This window comes from Stylophora pistillata, chromosome 1, assembly GCF_964205215.1.
Source record: "Stylophora pistillata chromosome 1, jaStyPist1.2, whole genome shotgun sequence".
NCBI lineage: Eukaryota > Metazoa > Cnidaria > Anthozoa > Scleractinia > Pocilloporidae > Stylophora > Stylophora pistillata.
The window spans coordinates 58,308,840-58,329,327 of record NC_142519.1 but is presented as its reverse complement, the minus strand read 5'-3'; the positions used below and the strand labels follow the sequence as shown (position 1 = coordinate 58,329,327).

Sequence of the window (20,488 nt, the reverse complement as noted above, 5' to 3'; positions counted from 1 at the left end):
ATAGAGTTTCTGTTTCTTTTGTAAAAGCTTTTCTGTTTCGTAAAGACCACCCTTGGTTTCGCGTTGCGAGGTTACAAGGCTGACGTCACTTTTCCGACACCCTCCCCCCATTGGTCTCGGAGAGCAAATGTCTGTCGAGAAATGAACCTTTTCCCTTAAATTTTATGAACGAATCTATCATCTAGAATTCTCAATCGATTTCCTAATCACACTAATCATTGATCAATCAGTAGCCATACTGGCAGATGTTCAGTTCATAAGTAGAATGTTCAAGCATCCAATCCGCTGTTATCATCCAATCTGTTTCGGTTTGGTTCACAGTTCAATCCCCTTCCTCATCGTGAGCAAGATCCTCCATACGCAATCTCGCTGCGACGGCTGCATCACGGAAAGGCCTTAACACTGGCGCTTCAATGCGCAACTCGGTCGTTGGAGGTCTGTCACCGTCTCCCGGTCGATCACATGACAGTTCTAACGGATACAGCTGCTGTACTGCTCGCTCTAGGTGTGAGGTGCCTGTGCGCAACTTTGCTCCCCGAACAACACCATCACGCCCTTTGATTAGTTCCGTGACGATCCCGACCTTCCATTTCCCGCGACTCTTGTCGTCCGACTTGATCAGCACGACCTCGCCGACACTAGGATTGTGTGGCTTTCCAGGATTCTTTAGACGATGGCGTTCGCGCAGCCCCTTTACGTACTCCCCCGTCCATCGTTTCCAGACGGCCTCCTTGCATCGTCTGAGATACTTTGCTCGCTTGCGTAATTCACCGTCTTCTATGCGGTGTGGTTCCAACTCGAGTAGTGCATTTGGTTGACCAAACAACAGGGAGTGGGGGGTCAAGATCGGTAGCTGCACATCGTCCTCCACGTAACTTGAAGGTCGGTTGTTGACTGCAACCTCTACGTCTAGTATAACCTCCTCTAACTCGGTCCACGTTAGGAACCCGTTTCCAATGGTCTTCTGTAGACTTCTCTTCACCAATCCAACCATTCTCTCGAACTGCCCTCCCCACCAGGGTGCTCTGCTTAGGTTGAATTGCCACTTGATTTCCTGACGGGAGAGGAATTCGTTGAGGCGTTCGTCAGTCATGACTTGTTTCAGCCACTTAGCTGCCGCCACGAAGGTACTCCCGTTGTCTGAGTAAATCTTCTCTGGTCGGCCACGTCGGGCGATAAACCGTTTCAGGCATCGAAGGAATTCTCCCGTTGCTAGGCTGGGTAGTAGCTCAAGGTAAATACCTCTGGTCAGGCTACAGGCGTAAAGCGTTATGTAAGCTTTGCCTTCATGATTCCTCCCCTTTCTAGACTTCAGTGGTCCGGCGAAATCCACTCCGACTACTTGGAACGCATTTTCTCCTTCGGTACGATCCCTTGGTAGCTGTCCTGGCAGCGGAGCCGCGAACGCTGTGGCGCGGAACCGCTTGCAGCCGTTACAGGCTTTAACGACTCTTTTTGCAAGGCGTCGCAACCTAGGAACCCAGTACCTTTCTCGAATCTTTGCCATTGTGAGGCTCACTCCCCCGTGGAGTGTCCTGATATGCGCGTCTGCAACCATCTTCTCCGCGAACGGATGAGACTCAGGCAAGTAAATGGGATAGTCTCCCTGAATCCGTCCTCGGCATTCCAGTAACCCATCTGCGTTTTCTTGTAGGTTCAGCTGTACACAATGATCTTCGAACCGCTCTTCTCTCTTCAAATTCACCTGTGCTCACTTTAGCCACAGGTGTCGCTGCATCTCGATCTCCTCTGTCGTGAGTGGTCCATTAGATCTTCTCGTCTTTTCGCTCCGTAGGTTATGCATGAAACGTGTCACCCACGCACAAACCCTTAGGGTTTTCCATGAGTTGAACTTGATCAGCAAGGCGTCTAGGATGTCTGTCTTAGCTTGTGCTACAGCGAATACTTCCCGTATCACTTTTGCTTCCGCCTGACTGTCTGGTGTGGCCGTTGTCTTAATATCGGCTGGCCATCGCTCTCGGTCTAGTAGCCACTCAGGCCCTCTCCACCATAGCTCTTCATTTTCTACGCTTCCGCTCCGACTGCCAAGGTCAGCTGGGTTGTCTTTTGTACCCACATGAGGCCAGTTTACATCTGGGTGTTGCTGGATTTTCTGCACTCGATTGCTTACGAACTGCTTGTAACTCCCTGCTCCCTTGATCCAATGTAACGTAACGCTGCTGTCCAACCAGCAGAACATATTTCCAACTGGGAACCCTCTAATGCTTCCTTAACGTTCACAATGAGATTGGTCGCCATGTGACCTGAGACCAACTCGAGGCGGGGAATGGTCAGACCTAGCTTCGCCAGTCTAGCTTTGGCTGCTATCAGCCCAACACTATCACCGGATGGTTGAGATATGACACCGTACACTGCCGCAGAAACGCCTTTGTCCGCTTGCGTCGCCGAAACAATGTAGCTCAATGTTGCTGATCTCTTCAAAGTGTTGAGGTATGGCTCTGGGTACGGAAATGCTCACTGGTAGCTGTGCTTCCCATCTTGACCACTTGGTTCCCAGTTGACCAGGAAGTTGAGCATCCCATCCGACTTTCAAATCACATGCGTCTCGGTATAGTAGTTTTCCACTCAATGTCATAGGCGCTGCGAGCCCTAACGGGTCATACACTCTTGCTATCTTCGCTAGTATCCCTCTCTTTGTCACTTGGGTGCGGTCAGTTGGGAAATTTATTTTAATGGTATCTTGTCGCTTGTTCCATGGAAACCCGAGAATAGATCCCCCTCCTTCTTGAGGTGCACCCAACTGTTCTTTTGCGAATGTAGTATCTTCGCTAAGAGACTCACCAGGAGACTCCACTGTCGGGCTGAGGCGTCGTACACGATTCGAAGTTTGGTACTCTCTGCAGCCTCTCTCACCACTGCTTTATGTGGAATATAGAACTCCTTTCCCACTGGTGGGCCTGACACTCGCTCCACTATTCCCTCGTTAAGCTGCTCTTTAATTATGGCGTCATATTTCTGGAGTATTCCGTTCTTCTCCAGTTTCCGAATGGTACTTTCCAATCGCTTCAAACTTCCCGCTCTGTGGTTGGGCAGTGGAGGGTGGTTTCCTCTCCAGGGTAGCCCCGTCTCGTACCACCCCTCTGGCCCTCGTGTTAATTGTTCCTTGAATTCTTCATAAACATCTGCTTGATCTCCGCCTGGTGTGTCACGCAGTCCTAGAGCATCTAATTTGCATAGTTGTTCGTAATCTGCCGCTGTCGTCTGTGTCAAGAACATATTAGAGAGGTCAACTTCTTTACCTGGTGACATAATTGTCCATCCGAACTTTGTTAGCTCTGCAACAGGTTCGCCGGAACGTCCGATCTTTGGTATGGTTTCTGTCTTTATTTTCGCGTACTCGCTCGCACCCAGGATAATGTGGACTGGTAGCTCAGGCTTCTCGTCTCTGTCGTCCATGTATACCCCATCTAAGTAGGGATATTTATCCAGTATCTCAGCATATCCTGGGTTGTCAAGTGATAGCAATGTACTACGGTCTACTCTGGTGACTTCCGTTTCCAACCGGAATTTTCCGTCGAGACTGCCAATCGTCACGCTATGAATTCCGATGACCTTGTTTGTTGACCCAAGCATCATCTCTATGCACTTGAATTCTTCTCGTAGCGGTTTGTTTCCCAGGTGTTCAAGGATAGCTGACGACGCGTATGAGCTGCCTGCCCCAGTGTCTAGGAGTGCGCGGCACTTGATTCCATTTACTTCTACGACAACAACGGGATACACGACTCTCTCTGTTCCTTTGTTTTGTGCCGTCATGAATCTTCCTCTCGTTGTGTGACCGCTTGGTGGGTGATCACATATTGACGTGCGATGTCTGCGTCGACAGTTATGACACCCGCGGCTTCTACAGCTGTCTGCTCTGTGTTTGTCACTTGTACAATTAAAACACAACTGTTTTTGGCTCAGAATTCGTTTGCGGTCTCCGACCGCGACAACTTTGGTGCAATTAGCGGATGTGTGATTCGTGTCATCGCAATAGACGCACCCGCGCATCTGTCTTCCACTTGCTTGTTGTTGGACCTGATTAGACCTTCCGCGTGGCGGCGGAACGCGTGCATTCCAGTCGTTGCGATCATTCTTCCTCTTGGACACACTCGCACCATCGCTTTCCTCTCCTTCTGAATTTATGTCTCTGCAACTTTTAATTGCCTGAATCAGTTTAGCGAAATCCCAGTCTCGCCAATCTTCGTGTCCCCGGACTAAGTCTCCCTTTATTCCTTTCAGTTTGTCTAACACCGCCCTCACATTTCCGGAGACTTCACGTAACTTCCCGAGCGTCTGTAAGCTTTGTACATTGAACAGATACTTTTTGTAAAACTCATTAATCTCTTTTGGACTGGCGCTTATGATGGTAGGCAAACCCATGATGTTGTTTACATATGCATTTACAATTTCTGACGTTTTCCCGTACTCCGATTTTAGGATGGCCTTCGCCCTTTCGTACCCCTCAAGATTGAACGGGAGTCCATCTATGTCCGCTCGTACCTTTGTAACAAGGAGTTCGTTTAGATAAGCGAGCTTGGTCACTGCTGACCGATCTGTCGCGTCTATTTCCGCGGAAAATTTGTTCCAAAAAGAGAGGCATTGTTCGAAGGACCCATCAAACTTCATTATTCATAGCTTTGGCAACTTTGCGTGCATTCCGAAATCGCCTAATAACCCTTTCCCTTTTTTGCTACCTAATTCTTCTGATTTTTGTTTCGTAATCAAGCTTCATTTCCCATTGTGCCTTTTCAAACGCGAGTTGCTCCTCTCTCTCCGTCGCGATTGTCGCTTTCTCGCTTTCTTTTTCGGCCATTTGCGTTTTTTTCTTCACCTCCCCCAGACACTTCCCAAAGTATTCGATCTCCGCATCTACACCCTCAATAACTTTATCCATTTCATTGCTCCATGCACATACCTCGTCCATTTGCTCACCTTTTGCAATCTTCTTCTCTTCGATCTTTAATTTGATCTCGTCCGCTTCTTTTGCTTAACACACCAACGAGTCACGGTGTCTCCCAATAGATGTCGCGTTTGCCTTGTCCACAATGCCCTTTCCCTTTATTTGCTCGTACGCCAAAAGCTTGAGTTTTGCGTCCAAATCCTTCTGTAATGCCTCCAGTTCCATGTCTCGATCTCAGTCCCGTCGGAGGTGCCAGTTAGTGTTGGAAATCCCAGTACAGCAACACTAGTCACTCGCGTAGTTTTTTATTCTATCTTTATTCTAGTCGTCACACCTTCGTATCGCGTCGATATTAACCTATTCTTTTACAAACCCAGAATATCGTAAAGACCACCCTTAATTTCGCGTTGCAAGGTTACAAGACTGACGTCACTTTTCTGACAATAGTAATGGATTGTCGCCAAATTATTTACCAATAAAATGTCAGACTAAGAAAAAGCGAATAATCATTCTACATATATTTACCCTGCAGAAACCCTCGACTTGGTTGACCACAGTAATGTGCAGAATGCTTGCATGCCTCGACGTGTCACACACATATACACTGTACATTTAACATACTTACTATATAGTTCTCTGTCATGATCACCTAAAAGTAGAGTATTGCCTCATATATCTCAGTTACTTTTGCCATAATTTTATCTTACGATATTGTGAAGCGCGACTGAATATATTCATATAGAGGTCTGCGCTATATAAATGTAAATTATTATTATTATTATTATTATTATTATTATTATTATCATACATATTATTATTATTATTATTATTATTAAAACCTGAAGAAATGGAGTACGAAGTCTCGTGATGAAATATTATCTTCTCGTCTTTCACGCTCTCAGTCTAATGATTTCGCCGTAGGTGTGAGTTATCGTGACCGCGTCCTTCAGTTGTTCTCATAAAATTGTTGTGAGGAATGTTGCTAGGCTACAGTCGACTTACGATATTCCTAATCTTAAAATTAAGCTTTGTTAGGCAAACAAGTTTCCCCGTCACTCACTGTTGGTTAATTTTCTAGGAAATGATCTGTACGTGACTGGTGTAGATTACTTCCGCTACCCTTTCAACCAATCAGATGCAAAATTAAAACCGATCATGACTCGGACACTCGCTTGTTTTTTTTCCCGCGCTTACGCTTGTAGCTGACCATATATGGTTTATTTTGAGTTATCATCGCTCCTACTCTTTCTGATTGGCTGCCCTGAGTACGGTGGATTTGGTTCTAGGATACTCAATCGACAAGTTCTCTATATAAAAAATTTAGGTTGAAATTATAAACGGTGGTGTTTTTCACTTTGACGCTTTATGGTAAACCTGAGGCGGTTAGACTCTGTTTTGACAGGATTACTGGAGCCGAGGGCCGGGACCACCGAAAAAAGATGGAATACAAAGTTACAAACTCATATCAGCCTCTGAAGCTGGTGGGATAACCACTGTGGAGTTTTACAGGGATGCTGAGACGGGAGATGCTGAAGACGTCCAATTTAAGGTATCAATGATACGATTTAGTAGCGTAAAGATGACAACACTGCTCTAAATTCGCCTTTTCTAGTTTTAAGTCGATATGATATCTTTTCATGCCGGAAAGCCGAGGTGTTCGCAGCGGAAATCCTTTAGCGGAAATCCTTCAGTGGGGAAGTAAACGAGTACCTTAGACCCCCCCACCCACCCTCCCTCTTCCACTCTAACCAAAGAACTTTCTACAGAAAATATGGAAGAAAGATATATTATAGTGATTTATAAGATTTAACAACTTGAAAGACAACATTGCTTTAAATTCGCCTTTTTTAGTTTTAGGTCGATTGGATATCTTTTTTTGTGTCGGAAAGTCAAGTTGTTCTCAGTTTGAATAGGATTAAAAAAGTTGCCACATGAGTGGGATGGGTGCATGAAGTTTTTGTGCGAAGCTATACCATTAGGTTAGGCGTAACGGGTCTTGTCGGGTTCTAATGAAATTACCGAGTGTTGATATGACAGGTTGTTTTTTTTTAATTTTTCCAATTAAGGAGTGAAGAAAAGAGAAAAATTTCAGAGATCCTATACGTTATAATTGCAGTGATAATAAATGTGAATATACAGATATAATTTTTCATTTGTTCTTTGACAGGGATGTCATGCGTAAAATTTGGCTTAAAGCTTTCAGATAGGGGAGGGGGAGTGGAAATCTTTCAGGAGGGAGGGGGCGAGTGTCTTAGACCCCCCTCACCCACCCTGTCTAAAGAATTTTCTGCAGAAAATATGGAAGAAGTATATTCTTAAAGAACATGTGTGACTGATCCCCATTGAACGATTCACCTCCAGCATCTGTTCTCAGCCCACCTACCACCCCGTCCCCCACGCCCTTCGAAAAAGGAAAACCCAGCCTAAGATTTCTCAATCAATCATCTTCTTGAAAAATTTCTTTTGTTTTATTTTTGTTTTTGCTTTTTGCAGAACACCACTGAAGTTAAAGTAATATTCGCCTCGAAGGTCAGCGATGATGCAAACAATAATGGTTTGTCAAAACACGACAAGACCAAAATATTGGATGGGAGATTTAACTTGATTTCTTTAGCGAAGGAACCTCCGCCGTTGCCATCAACAACAGCCATACTGCCATCGGCAACAATGATGTCGACAAAAGAATCGGTGGCTGCCATGACAAAAGAATCGTTGGCTCCAACGACAAAAGAATCGGTGACTCCAACGACAAAAGAATCGGTGGCTCCAACAACAAAAGAATCGGTGGCTCCAACGACAAAAGAATCGGTGGCTCCAACGACAAAAGAATCGGTGGCTCTAACGACAAAAGAATCGGTGGCTCCAACGACAAAAGAATCGGTGGCTCCACCGACAAAAGAATCGGTGGCTCCAACGACAAAAGAATCGGTGACTCCAACGACAAAAGAATCGGTGGCTCCAACGACAAAAGAATCGGTGGCTCCACCGACAAAAGAATCGGTGGCTCCCACGACTCCAATGGCTCCTCCAAAATACGCAAGTGTCATGTCTCCCGATGGCTCATTCAAACTCGAATGGACCTACAGCAACAGCAAACTGATGTTCAAGATGACCTGTAAAACAACCGGTTGGTGTGCTGTAGGATTTACCACAACAACTGATGGAAAAGGCATGAAAAACTACGATATCGCAGTGGGTGGATTTGCCTCCAATGACGGATATATCCGGGTTGGTATCACGGAAGAAAGCCTGGATGAATGAACGAGTTAATTGACTGACTGAGTGACAATCTGATTGGTTGGTTAATTGACTGACTAACATGGCTAACTAGCCAACCTACTGATGGACCGACCGACTGACTGGCTGGCTCATTGATTCACTGACTGATTCACTGACACACTGGCTAACGGACTCACTGCATGGCTGATTGGCTGATTGACTGACTGGCTGACTGACTAGCTTATTGGATAACTAATTTACTAAATGACTGACTGACTTAATAAAAACCGACTGAGTTGCTGACTCACTGAATGGCTGACTGACTGACTTACTAACTATTAGCTGATAAATTGACTCTGTGAGTTACCCATTCCGTGACTGACTCACAAACGCATTGCAAATGAAAGAGAGACAAACGAAAGAGTGAAAATAACATAGATGAACCTTATTTTAGAGTAAATACTAGGTAGGGCCCGCCAACCTTTAACAAACTCTATAAATATGCAATTTAAAATCAATGGCATTTGCCTTCGTTTGCTAACAGAATTACTGGAGCACGTCCTTATCAAAACCAACCAGAAACCCAAAGCAAAGCCTCCTCCTCACAAAGGTGAGTGAAAAGGACGGTACAACCATGGTGGAGTTCTCCAGGGATGCTGTAACAGGAGACATTGCCGATGATGTGCAGTTCCAGGTAAGACTTTTAGCCAGACACTGCAGGCTATAAAAATCAATCACAAAATTTGGCTTAATTCGAGGAAAGAAAGCTGGTCACCGATGGCTTTGCATATTGAGGCCGTGCCAACATTTCAAGAAATAAATCTGTGTGAGAAATCGAAAACTGTGTACTATGAATAGAGGAGTTTTTCATAGTATATAACAGGCCAATATGGTTGGTTATCAGTTTTCTTTAAATGTAAAGAACAAGTAACAGGCTTTCAATTTGTTTCTCATCTGTCCAATCATACTTCTATTAATTCATTCATACATTCATTTATCCTTCATCTATGCACTTATCCACAATGGTTCAAACTCGTTTACTTCTTCATTCATTCAATCATTCATATTCATTCATTCCTCACTTACTCATTCACTCATCCAATATATTTCTTCGTTTCCCTGTTTTCTCGTTTCCTCGTTCCCCTATTCCCTCGTTCCCTCTTTCCCTCGTCACCTCGTTCCATCGTGCCTTCGTTCCCTTGTTCCTTTGTTCCCTTGTTCCCTCATTTTGCTGTTCCTTCGTTCTCTTATTCCCTCGTTGCCTTCGTTCCTTCGTTCCTTCATTCATCAAGTCTTTGTATTGCTATCATTATCAGGATGATACCCAAGTAACAATTGTGTGGGCTTTAAGTGGAACTGATGCAAACGTCGACCTGTCAAAACACAACGTAACCGGGATACTAAGTGGCAAACATAACATGATAACGGAAGCGATGGAAGCGATGGAAGCGAAGACTGGAACTAAACCTAACACCGGTCATGTGATTTTCCCGTCTACTGCTATTTTCCTGGCCGGCATGACTGCCTATTTTCTTGCATTTTAACCTTCGTGATAATCATAGAAACATGAAACTATAATTACCATAGTGACCTTGAAACAATGAAGTAGTTTTTGATCAAGTTTTGATGGTAAACCTGCTTTGCATTAGTTTTATCTTAGTGCCCAATCCCCCTTCCCCCCCAGTAGAAAATTCTGAAGAACATCGCAATCTAGTCACCGCCATTTTTTAACCTCACGGGTATCAAGATTTTCCCAGTTTGCTTTTCGATAGCTTCCCTATTTTGATTTGACGTGCACGTGGTGATTACTTTGGTTTTTATTTTGCGACACTAGCTACTCTCGTTAGCGTTAGCTTATTAGGAAATGTTCGAAGTTCCTCCAAAGCAGAAACAAGAACGGGTTTACCGCATAAAAAAATAAAACCTAAATACTCTTGAATAATAAGTTTCAAAACAGCATAATTATCTGCTAGGTAAAAAGTTGTAACTAGTCAGAGGTGATAGGGAAATGCAAACCGCGTTACCCGGAAGTAAAAACCTTTCTTTAGAGCTTGAAAGTCACTGAAATTAACAAAAAGTAGCTGAACAAAAGAGGGTAATGACTGGGGACGTCATAGTTTTGTTCACGCCAAGTGATATCCTCTTGGTAAGGCGAGGTCGCATGGAAGGGATTGATGTGATTCGCTCCAACATAACTGTTATTTTATTACTCGCCGTAAGTGATTAATATCTATATATAAATGTAAATCCGCCGCTGGTTACCGTAGCTTTATTTGTCTCGTACTTGGTTTTGTTTTACCATTCTTGGTATCTTGTCTGTATATCATTGTAATATATACTCAAACAAAGGATAGCATCGAAGGTACGCTCTGATTAGCAACTCAAACTTCGAATTCCCTTTGGTATTCACTTCCAAGCCCAAAAATATTGTAATGGTTGCAGGAATAAATAACTTAAAATCATCTTTTTGTGCTCTATTATCTCACTGTTTTTCGCGGCTCGGTAAATATCCACCACTAACCACCTCCTTTTCGGTGAGAAGTTGTTAAACGTAAAGCAATATACGATTGTCAAAGATAATGCCTTTTCATAAGGACATCATGTTACGGTGATTCACAATCTTAGAGGAAAGGTGTTGTGTTTCTAAGGCTGCTTAAGAGCTTTCCAAATTTCACCTGTATTGACCTTTCACATCACGTCACGACGGCCATTGAAGGCCTAAAAGACATCCCAGCCAAAAAGTTTTTTAATTTACGCCTATAAACTCAAATCCAAAAACAATTCATACTACGACTTCAAATTGGAAAAAGAATTGTGTAGTCACACCAGTGTTACTTGTTCTTTTATCATGAGATTAGAGAGACCTAGCGGACGCCCTCAACATAGGACGGGATGGAAGGGCGAAAAGTGTCGAGAGAACACAGAAAGGTTGAAAACATGTGAAACCAGACAAATACTGTAACTTCTGCCATAACACTAATACGCGGACAAGTAAGAAGGAAATCGAATACAAATTTCATACGCACTAGGGAGACCACTAAGAATAATTGAAGGATGACAGAAAGTTGTTATCTATTCAAAAAAAGCTTTGTGATACTTTGTCACCTCTAGTATTTTATTTATCATTAAAGACACATTCTAACTAAGAACATTGTACAAATTATTTTTCTTCATTTACCTGAATTTGTTCATTCGAAAACGTGAAGTTGTTTACAAAATTTGTAAAATTGAAAACGCGAAATGAAAGCCTACTTAATGAGGTTTCTATTTACAAACCGTCCTAGATCAATCAACATGACGATGTTTTGCCTTCGGCACAGCCTCTGCTAATATTTAGATAAGTCACGTTTTATTTGTTTCTAACTTCATATTTACCAAAGAAATTAGGTTTCGAAACGTAGAAGGCAAAGTATGAGTGACTCAAAGTAAATGTGATCTCTTCCTACTTGTAGAGAGCTTTTGATTTTTAACTCTAAATTTAAGTTTCACCCATTCCGAAGTGATATTTCTCTTTTACACACTATAATAATGTAACTAGTTTCAGCAATTATAGCTAGTAAAAAGCAAGATGTTTTCGGAGTTTTCTAAGTGTTACATATTACGCTGGCATCCTCAAAATGGCCACAGTTTTTGTTTCCCCAGCCATTATGTGTACAGTTCAATAGAGAAGCTTCTCCTCCTTGACAATTTACGTCATCCATCCAGATGGGATCAGGTCCCTGACCGTATCGCGCGTTATGAGGAGCTGATGATGCGCTGGGAAACCCAAGCTGACTGCAAACCACATAAGCATCATTCATATCCCAACTATCATCACAGACCGTGCCCCACTGCCCATTGTGATAGACCTCCACGCGGCCATAGCTAGCGCCATCATTCACCAAACGGACTGGCAAGAAACACTCCACACTGGCGTCCCTACTGTGTGTACAATCATGGTTTCCCCATCCTCGATGTCTACAGTCATATACATGAGACTCACTGCCTGAGCATGCCAGGTCGTCCATCCAAATCGGACCAGTACCTTGGCCGTGGGTGGCGCCACTGTAAGCTCGATTAGCTCGTGCGTAGCCAAGCTACCTGCATACTACGTTAGCATCGTTGATATCCCACGCATCGTCACAAATCGTACCCCACTGGCCATCATAGTAAACTTCAACCCTTCCAATGGCTTTGTTTCCACTGTTGCGTATGGATCCAGCCGTAAGAACTGATAACAGAAGTTAGAGAATAAGTAGCAGGTTGATAAATAACTTGAGGTAACTGACGTTGTTCTTTCAGCTGTTATTAAAGCATCTGCATGTACTAACATAACATATGAAACTGCAATACAATAGAGTCGCATTTTTGCAAGATAGAGTAAGATGTAGGGAAATGAAGCTCTACCGCCTGAAGCCACCTTACGTTATAAAAAAAATCAAATGACTCTGAACAGTAACTAGCGCGACTAACTCTTCTGCCAAACTTTGCAGAAAAAAAATTCCTATAGAAATAGTGTTCACAGAACTTGTCTATCGAGTTTCGAGCACATAAGGCTGAAAACTAAGGGTGTTTCTAGGAGGAAATCGTCTCGCTCCGACTAGTTTTTGAATTATCAAAACATCTTGAGCCACCTTTTGATAGCTTTACCTCGATATACTGCTTCAAAACCGTCGTACGTATTTGAGCCATCAGACGAAAACTTTACGTAGAGATTATTAGAAGAACTTATAATAGGTGGTGGGAGAGAAGATCCACTCATTTTTCTTATCAGAGGCGAAGACACCGACCCGCCATCGTACACAGACACGAAATCAGCAGACGATTCAGTACGAAAACTGGAGAAGACAAGTTCCAAAACTGCATTGGAGGAACAATTCCATCTGCAATCCATATTATTGTTATATTGCGAGTCAGCTTGAGTTATTCTGATGTAACCAGACGTACTGTTTGAGGTGGACAACACGCAAGAGCTTGTTGCTGTCAGGCGTGGAGCTGTCGGAAATAGAGAAACGTAAGTAGGATAGAGCTAAACGAGGCAGAAAAAAGTCTTATCATGGACCATATACGGCCCCGTGAGAGCTATTACTGAAAACCATCATGATAAAAATCCCTGTGTGCGCGGGATATGAGGGCCGTACTATGGTATCAGGGAGCATACCTAAAGGCCAACAGAGCAAGTCACAAGAAGCAGTAGAAGCGATCTACGACCGGTCCAAGGAAAATTTGTGCCAGCTTAATGGCGAGAAATCTAAAGAATTAGTTATATCCTTCAGTCGTGATCCCCTGCAACTCCCTTGGGTCTGCATAGACGGATCTCCTATCCAAACCATACAGAGCACAAAGTTACTCGGTTTGACAGTTATAGATACGTTAACGTTGAACGACCATATAGAAGAACTTGTTAAGAAAGCGTCTAAGAAACTGTACTTTCTTATTCAACTTAAGCGTGCGCATGTTCCTACTTCAGATCTTGTAACATATTTTTGCGCATGTAGTAGGTCTTCACTAGACTACGCTTGTCCTGTTTTCCATTACAGTTTACCAAAGTATCTTCAAGTCGAGCTTGAAAGTGTGCAAAGGAGGGCCCTCTCGTGTACTTTTCCCAGGGTGCACTACTCGGACGCCCTTCAGTTAGCAGGGCTCGAGTCCATCAGGGCCCACCAGGAAAATTTAGCAGAACATCTGTTTAGGTCTATTGTTAATGATCCACGTAGTAAGATTACCAGCCTACTGCGTCCCTCAGTTTCTATTTCATATGAGCTGAGAAGGCAGAGGAGGTTTGCCACGCCTCTTGTAAAGACAAACAGATTTGGAAATTCATTTATTGTTAAGAGTGCGAGGGAAGCATTTCAGTGATTTTTAAGAGTAGTCGTCTTTGTAATTTTATTATAGTAGTAGTTATAGATCATTTCTTATTTCTTACTTGTAAAGAGACGCAATTCAGTTTTTTAACTGCAATGTTTTTCTTAATAAATACAGTTTACAGTTTACAGTTACAGCCGTAGGTGATGGCGCGAGAAGGGCCGGAAAAAGCTGCACAGTCCAGCGTAAGGCCTCGCAAGTGAGAAAGAGTAACAAAGGCAAAAGCAGTAGTCAAATAATAAAATGCCAATTTGCTCAGTTGGGCGGGGCCGGACAGGAAACATTTGACTCAATGTGATGAAAAACGAGCCAAGCTCAGTGTTCCGCCCTCCCACTCAGGAGTATGGCATGAGAAAGAAAAATAAGGGCCGAGACTTCGAGACAGAGAATTCTCGTGTCTAGATGTAATACGTTACTATAAACCCAAACCATCATACCATGGAAATACAAAAACATGCAAAAGAAAAATTCAAAGTAAAACGTTGATGGCCGAGTGATTTATGCTGACCTTAGTTTGATGCTATACCAGCATTTTAGCAGATACTGATTCGGTCAACGTGAAAAGGATCATAAGAGTGTCACAAGCCAGTTAGCCATGGTAAAACGAAAACTTACGTCTTAGAAAAATGGTAGTTTTAAGACTCTACGCCTTGAAGCGAGGAAGGAAGAGCCTTCTAATGCCGATACTCTTACCTTCACATTTAGCTTTTCCATCCCCTGCATATCCTGGCAAACAGATGCATTCATACGAACCAGGAACATTCACACATTGGCTTTGAGCATGACATGAAGATGAACCCGAGCTGCACTCGTCAACGTCTGTTCAATAAAATATCTCAATTTATTGTCATGTGACATTACGCGCTACCAATTTGCAATACAAATTTACAATGCAAGCAAAAAACCAAAGGAAGAAAATTGCCAAATGTTTCCTCGCAAACTTGAAAGGCTGAAAGCTAACCTAAAATATCTCCAATAAAAGCTAGATGAATATAATTACGCCTCTTACTTCATCTACTTACCAAACTACGAGGTCTACCAATTATTATTAGTATTACTTTTATTTCATTACAATTGACTAATTAACGTAGAAATAACATGAAATAACAACAAACAGTCTCACTACTCTAGCTAGTACACAACCTGAAAACCTGGCTGATTTCATATCTAATATTATAACTACAAAACATTCTTCTAGGCTTTAGCTATAAACAAGAGAGTATAAACAGTTTATAATGCCTTGCCATATATTATTCATTAACCTGTGTAATTTCTTCCGTTAAAGCGAAATCCAGCTGGACATTGGCATGAGTAAGAACCAACATTGTTCACACAAGTGGCGTTAATTGGACAGCTGTAAGCAAAGTCCTTGCATTCATTGTAGTCTACGAGGTAAAATGTAAACAGAATATTTGTATTTTTAGCATCACTTCTCGAATTAATTTTTGGTATCATTTGGCAAAGATTTCCATTTGGTTTGCTAACGAAAGAACGTAAAGGGAACTGTGTTACTGTTCGGGGAAGGGCTCTATTTCTCAGTCAAAAAGGCATTTTTTCAGAATTCTCTTTGAACACTATTAGCAAACTATGTTTAGCTACTATAGGATATTTTGAAAAATGATATTCCTGATTATAATCCATGGGATATCTTTGTTAACGCGAAACAAACACGTTAATCTCCATTTGGTTTGAAAACATATTCTCATACTTGTTTTTGTTATACTCAGATGTAAATTTGAAATTAAACCCGGAAAAGCAAGGTTATGAGGTAAGAGGTACGAGCGCACCTTCGATTTATGTTCTCCATGTGAAAAGATTTTTCAATTTTGTTTTGGCAAAAAGACAGCCAAAATTTTTATATAAAGAAAAAAACAAAATAAAACAGAACAAATGGGGGATTTGCAAGGCATTTGACTTCACTAATAAATTATTATAAACACCACTCATTTTGATGGCCTCAATGCTGGAATTACATCACAGCTTCTAGATTTCAATTTCTTTTTCCTTAGAGAGAATGACCCCGGACAACCCTTGAGGAAAGCGACAGTAAAGCCCCTTTTCCGGGCACAGCCGTCTACTATTCGAATAATGTTATTAAATCCCATGCGTTATAAAACCCAGGAGATTGTACGTGTTCCTCTCTTTTGTCGCAGAACTTTGCTCTAAATAAAAAGAAATTCCCCAACATCCGAACATCCGGTAGACCTACCTTTCTTACAAGTGAATTTATGACAGTCTGAGCAATTTACATCGTTCCATCTATACTTATGACTTTTTAGGAAACCAAGAGTATGGACGCAGTCCTCATCGTGAAAATTATTTGGCTGCTGGCTCGCCCAGTAATGGAAATTAAACTGTGATCCATCACTCCACAAAAATGTTCCTTCAGTGTTCTGGTCAGAAAGGCCAAGCCACGAGTGATCACTACCATGTAGACTCTGTATGTACACATTTTCTTGCTGACTGTGAATGCTGGGAAGATTAGCCCCCAGAGTGGCGTATGTTGCCTGGCTGCCACTCCAGGAATCACAGGATGAAATTCTTCTGTAGCAGTGTCCTTTATAGTACGCCCATCCCGCCTGGCATATGTCTGTTGAAGAAAGTTAAACAAATTTATTTCAATCACATTTTCTCTTTAAGAAAATATTATATTGTGCTTGTACATGCTTTTTGTTCTAGCATGATTTGCTTGCTTAGGTTAGGTGTTATTATCTTTTGCATGCTCTTTCGTTTGCTTGTTTGCTTGTTTATTTTTTTGGGGGGGTGCTAATTTGTTTGTTTGTTTTTCCTTGGCTTGCTTGTTCGCTTGCTCGTGATGCCACTAACTTACACTCCAAGACACAGTTGTTTACAATACCACTTACAAGACACTAACAAAATTAATTCGCATTATTTCTATCTCTTCCTTGTTCTTCATCGCCAGGCGGTGCTTATAAAATCCTAAAAAGGAATAATTAAGGGGGATGGAGGGAAAGAAAGCAAGTGTCCTAAGAAATGCGTCCGGCAAGGGACCACACCCCATGATTAAAATCAAGGACACCGTACCAGATTTTACCTGCTAGAACTGCATATGATACAGTTAGTGGATCAAAGCGATTGACAAATACTTCCTTGACACATATTCTAAAGCCAGAGGTGGTGATGAACTATTGAAAAAATTTAATTGATATAAATATAGTTTTAAGACCTACAGGTGTCACAAGAGAGACGGCAGAACTGCATACTTGAAAATTCAATATTTTATTATTTGATAAGTGTCAGCGCATCGAGTTATCCAAGTCTTTTGTTACAACATTTTTGGCTAATTTAGCAGTACGTGTAGCTAAGTCAGTTGCGGCATTAAAATGGCACGAAATGGCATGCTATTTTTGTCAGATCGTTCTTCTGTGTAATTTAAAAGTAACCATTTATCAGTGCGTGCTTTGTTCAGTTGTATGTATTCATTCTTACACAGTTTCAAATTACCTCTATCCAGCTCACTATACCATTGCATTCTGCAGCAGCATTTCCTCCAGAAGTAGAATGTTTGGCTGTCAAAAGCACGGTTGGTGATTTGCTGTAACTTCCAGTGAAGCTTACATTCTATGATCGTAAAATTCAAAATCTGGCAAGTGTATTTGGATTCAGGCCGTGTCAGTGAAACGTAAAACCTGGTAATCAAATGTTACTTAAGAAAAATCAATTTGTCTACTTGTCGTCCTTTCCTTAGCTAACATAGAAAAATTGGAGGATAGAAACAGGGTTCTTCGTTATGTTAGTCATTTTTACCCTCGGCGAATGGAGAAAAGTGAATTAGTAGTTGTCAAGAGGAGCCCAACTTTTCTTTCCAGTGCTTGCTCCATTTTTTTACCTGTCTCCACTGAGCGAGAGCCTAACGCGGGCTAACCTTCGCCTTGATATTCACCCCCCCCCCCCCTTAATAACTTTGAATTACCTTGCAGAAGGCAAAGTTATAATTCTTGACAGGCGAAAGGTTTCTTTGAAAGCTGACATCGTTGTGTTCTCTAAAGAGTGGTCTATGAAGGGAATCAAACGCCAGCCAGTTCTGTAAGAGGGTACAAAGAAAAAAGGAGAAAATTCATCAGTTTTCTTTATGCCAAATTGGGTATCTTAAACAAAAACCAAATAAATGAAAAGGGCGGTCAGGAAAAAGGAAAAAATGAGAACTCAGCGTGAAAAGAATCAAATTGCCTGAAAAGCGAGTTTTATTAAAAAAAAAGCAAAATGCTGACCTTTTTGCAGAATTTGTCTTTCCCTCCCTGTTAATTCTGCTAAGGATAAGTATTTATTCCCACTGAAAAATACTTTTGTAACAGAGACTCAATCTAAAAGCCTAAAAACGTTTTTTTTCTCTTTATTGAATGGCAAATAAATCCTGAGCATCTCAAAAAAAAAAGACAAAAATAAAACGCATAGGAACGCGAAGTTTCCACGATAATTCTACCCATACCTCAAGAAGGCTGATTTAAGAAGCCGAAATATGGTGCTTGAAACAAAACAAAACAAAAATATACATCCTGTAGTTTCCTGCCCTGTGTTTTAATACTAACCACAGAGATGTCATCATGAACCCCTGCAAAGTTTTGAAACTCTCGTAGACAAATCTTAAACGAACTCGCTGAGACATCTTCCAGCCACACGCAGGTAGCGTCATGTTTTAAACCTGACCTGTAGTGTTCAGCAGTTACAATTACTGTTGGCGAGGTGAGGAACTTTCCCTGAAAAAACAAATAATTGGATCAATAATGTCCAAGTAGCTTAAATGATAAACGCGATCTTGAGTTGATATATTCGAACCAATTAGAGGCCCACCAGCGATATTTGCCCCCTCGCCCCCCTCCCCACCCCATCTCTTGCACGTCGATTCTGTGCTTAAAGCGTGCACGGGAGTACGTCCCGAACCTTCCAGGACCTGAACCTGTTAAGGAAGTAAAATCCAATTTTCGCTGTTGGGATTAAAACAGTCGACCTCGTGCATATCATCATTTAGGAAGCAACTCTCAGTATATCCCAACAGTATGTCTAGAATTACATTGAAATAAAGCAATTTTTTTCACACAAAAGTACACCGGGACCTATAAGCTAAGACTGTACTTTGTTTAGGGGTCCCAGTCCAAAATGATATTCCTGTGATACGCGGCACATCCCTATTTGTAGGCCAAATCAAGGAGATTCTCTCCCCTACCCCCCTTACAATCCATGATCACAACAGTTTACATACGCTTGGAAGGGTAATTGTTTTACAGCTAGTTCCAGTCCACCATCTGGAGAACTTTTCTTCACCAGCCACTCCCCCAGAGGGAGCACCCTGATATGCGACCCAATCAACGTCGGCAAAGCTATCTGAGGGGTAATCATTCCTGCCAGCTCGAGTGACGCAGGCTGTGAACTGAGTGCTGTTGACGCTTTCAACCCAGGGTGTGGTGGCCTCATGCACGGTGCCGGGATCAGAATAATTAAAGTGATTAACAGTAAGTTGCACGTAGACTTTCTTGTGAGGATAGAATACAAAAGGATCAAAGTCTATGGATTCGCACTGATCCTCTGCCCAGGAAGGGACGTTCCGAAACTTATGTCTTCCTCTCTGGAGTGGAAAACCTGCAAATGAGCGGAAACAATTGAATCCAGACCATATCAGCTCAGTAACTGGTTCTGTGAGAGGACAAAGTTGTTGTAACAAAGACCTCAGAGTATTTTCTGGTCGCTTCGTAGTGTTCTAATATAAAGAACTGTAGAAATTCTCTCACGCTCATTGGTCGATAGCTATTTTCAGTAAAAATTGATGATGATGATGATGATGATGACTTTATTTAAACTCGGATGAAAATGAGGCTTGTCAGGCCTCTAGCAATAGAGATGCTAATATACCGAGAAAAATATATACAAAGAAATAAATGCGACGCGCACATTGGTTGTTGTTTGTCCATCTTCAATCGGAGTACTGACTCGGTGGAAAGTTCCATCAAGTTGACGCCCCGAAAGGACTGAATTTGTTAAAATTAGTTTCATAAAACAACAGTCTCCATATTTACATGTATCTGTTTAGTGACGCTCTCGATTGCGACTCACGTGTTACCTTTCTTGTTAAAAGAGCGACAAAATTCAGGTTAATGTCTGCTCCCCCCCCCCCTGTTTTCAGCCCTCACTGTTTACTAATTATAATCATACTTCTGATACCTGTGCAACTTCCTGGGTGATAATAAGAATAGTTTCCTTTTGTTCTACAAACTTCTTTCTTCAGTAAGCAGAGGTTTCTGAAAGTACGACCGTTGGAGGCACAGACTTGTTCTTCGAATGATGGGCAGCTGCTTTTACAGCGGCATATGAACTGCCTAGGACTCAAGGCAACGCAATGACTGTGGTAACTGCAGCTTGCATTCATACAGGGATCGAGGTCTAGAAAAAGCAAGCACGATACACCGTTATTTAAGAAGGCTATATTGAAAAATAAAGAACGAGAAGAAAACACAGAAATGGTTCATTGCATAACTTACCTCCTACAGCTAAATAGTCCACATTTAT

At 42.1% G+C, this 20,488-nt stretch overlaps 2 protein-coding genes and 3 pseudogenes across 2 annotated transcripts; 1 reads left to right on the top strand and 4 right to left on the bottom strand.

Annotated features, from left to right (window-relative positions):
- Positions 1–322: 322 nt before the first annotated feature.
- LOC148743344 (uncharacterized) lies at positions 323–2,734 on the bottom strand (annotated as a pseudogene).
- On the bottom strand, positions 2,686–4,882 carry LOC148743343 (uncharacterized; annotated as a pseudogene).
- A 230-nt stretch (positions 4,883–5,112) lies between these two features.
- On the top strand, positions 5,113–10,584 carry LOC148743342 (uncharacterized). The gene is made up of 6 exons (XM_088750931.1): positions 5,113–5,158; positions 5,436–5,509; positions 6,306–6,452; positions 7,397–8,131; positions 8,667–8,816; positions 9,439–10,584. The coding sequence occupies exons 1-6, from the start codon at positions 5,113–5,115 to the stop codon at positions 9,664–9,666; spliced, it is 1,380 nt and encodes a 459-aa protein (XP_088607057.1). The 3' UTR covers positions 9,667–10,584.
- A 1,122-nt stretch (positions 10,585–11,706) lies between these two features.
- Positions 11,707–12,129, bottom strand: LOC148743341 (scavenger receptor cysteine-rich type 1 protein M130 pseudogene; annotated as a pseudogene).
- On the bottom strand, positions 12,060–20,363 carry LOC148743340 (uncharacterized). The gene is made up of 11 exons (XM_088725879.1): positions 20,144–20,363; positions 19,188–19,564; positions 18,517–18,684; positions 17,901–18,011; positions 17,432–17,548; positions 17,022–17,112; positions 16,176–16,556; positions 15,229–15,351; positions 14,660–14,785; positions 12,752–13,096; positions 12,060–12,332 (listed from the first exon to the last, which is right to left on the bottom strand). Exons 1-11 carry the CDS (start codon positions 20,346–20,348, stop codon positions 12,199–12,201), a joined length of 2,178 nt encoding a protein of 725 aa, XP_088582005.1. The 5' UTR covers positions 20,349–20,363; the 3' UTR covers positions 12,060–12,198.
- Between the last annotated feature and the right edge of the window lie 125 nt (positions 20,364–20,488).

Excerpts from the sequence above, each read along its gene's own strand:
- LOC148743340 (XM_088725879.1), bottom strand. The coding sequence starts at position 20,348 with ATGAATGCAAGCTGCAGTTACCACAGTCATTGCGTTGCCTTGAGTCCT. Across the intron at positions 17,549-17,900 it reads ATAACTTTGCCTTCTGCAAG|AATGTAAGCTTCACTGGAAG; the intron begins GTAATTCAAAGT and ends TTACGATCATAG. Across the intron at positions 14,786-15,228 it reads TAACGGAAGAAATTACACAG|ACGTTGACGAGTGCAGCTCG; the intron begins GTTAATGAATAA and ends TTTATTGAACAG.
- LOC148743342 (XM_088750931.1), top strand. The coding sequence starts at position 5,113 with ATGCCTCCAGTTCCATGTCTCGATCTCAGTCCCGTCGGAGGTGCCA. Across the intron at positions 5,510-6,305 it reads GTGTCACACACATATACACT|GATTACTGGAGCCGAGGGCC; the intron begins GTACATTTAACA and ends CTGTTTTGACAG. Across the intron at positions 8,132-8,666 it reads CCAATGACGGATATATCCGG|AATTACTGGAGCACGTCCTT; the intron begins GTTGGTATCACG and ends GTTTGCTAACAG.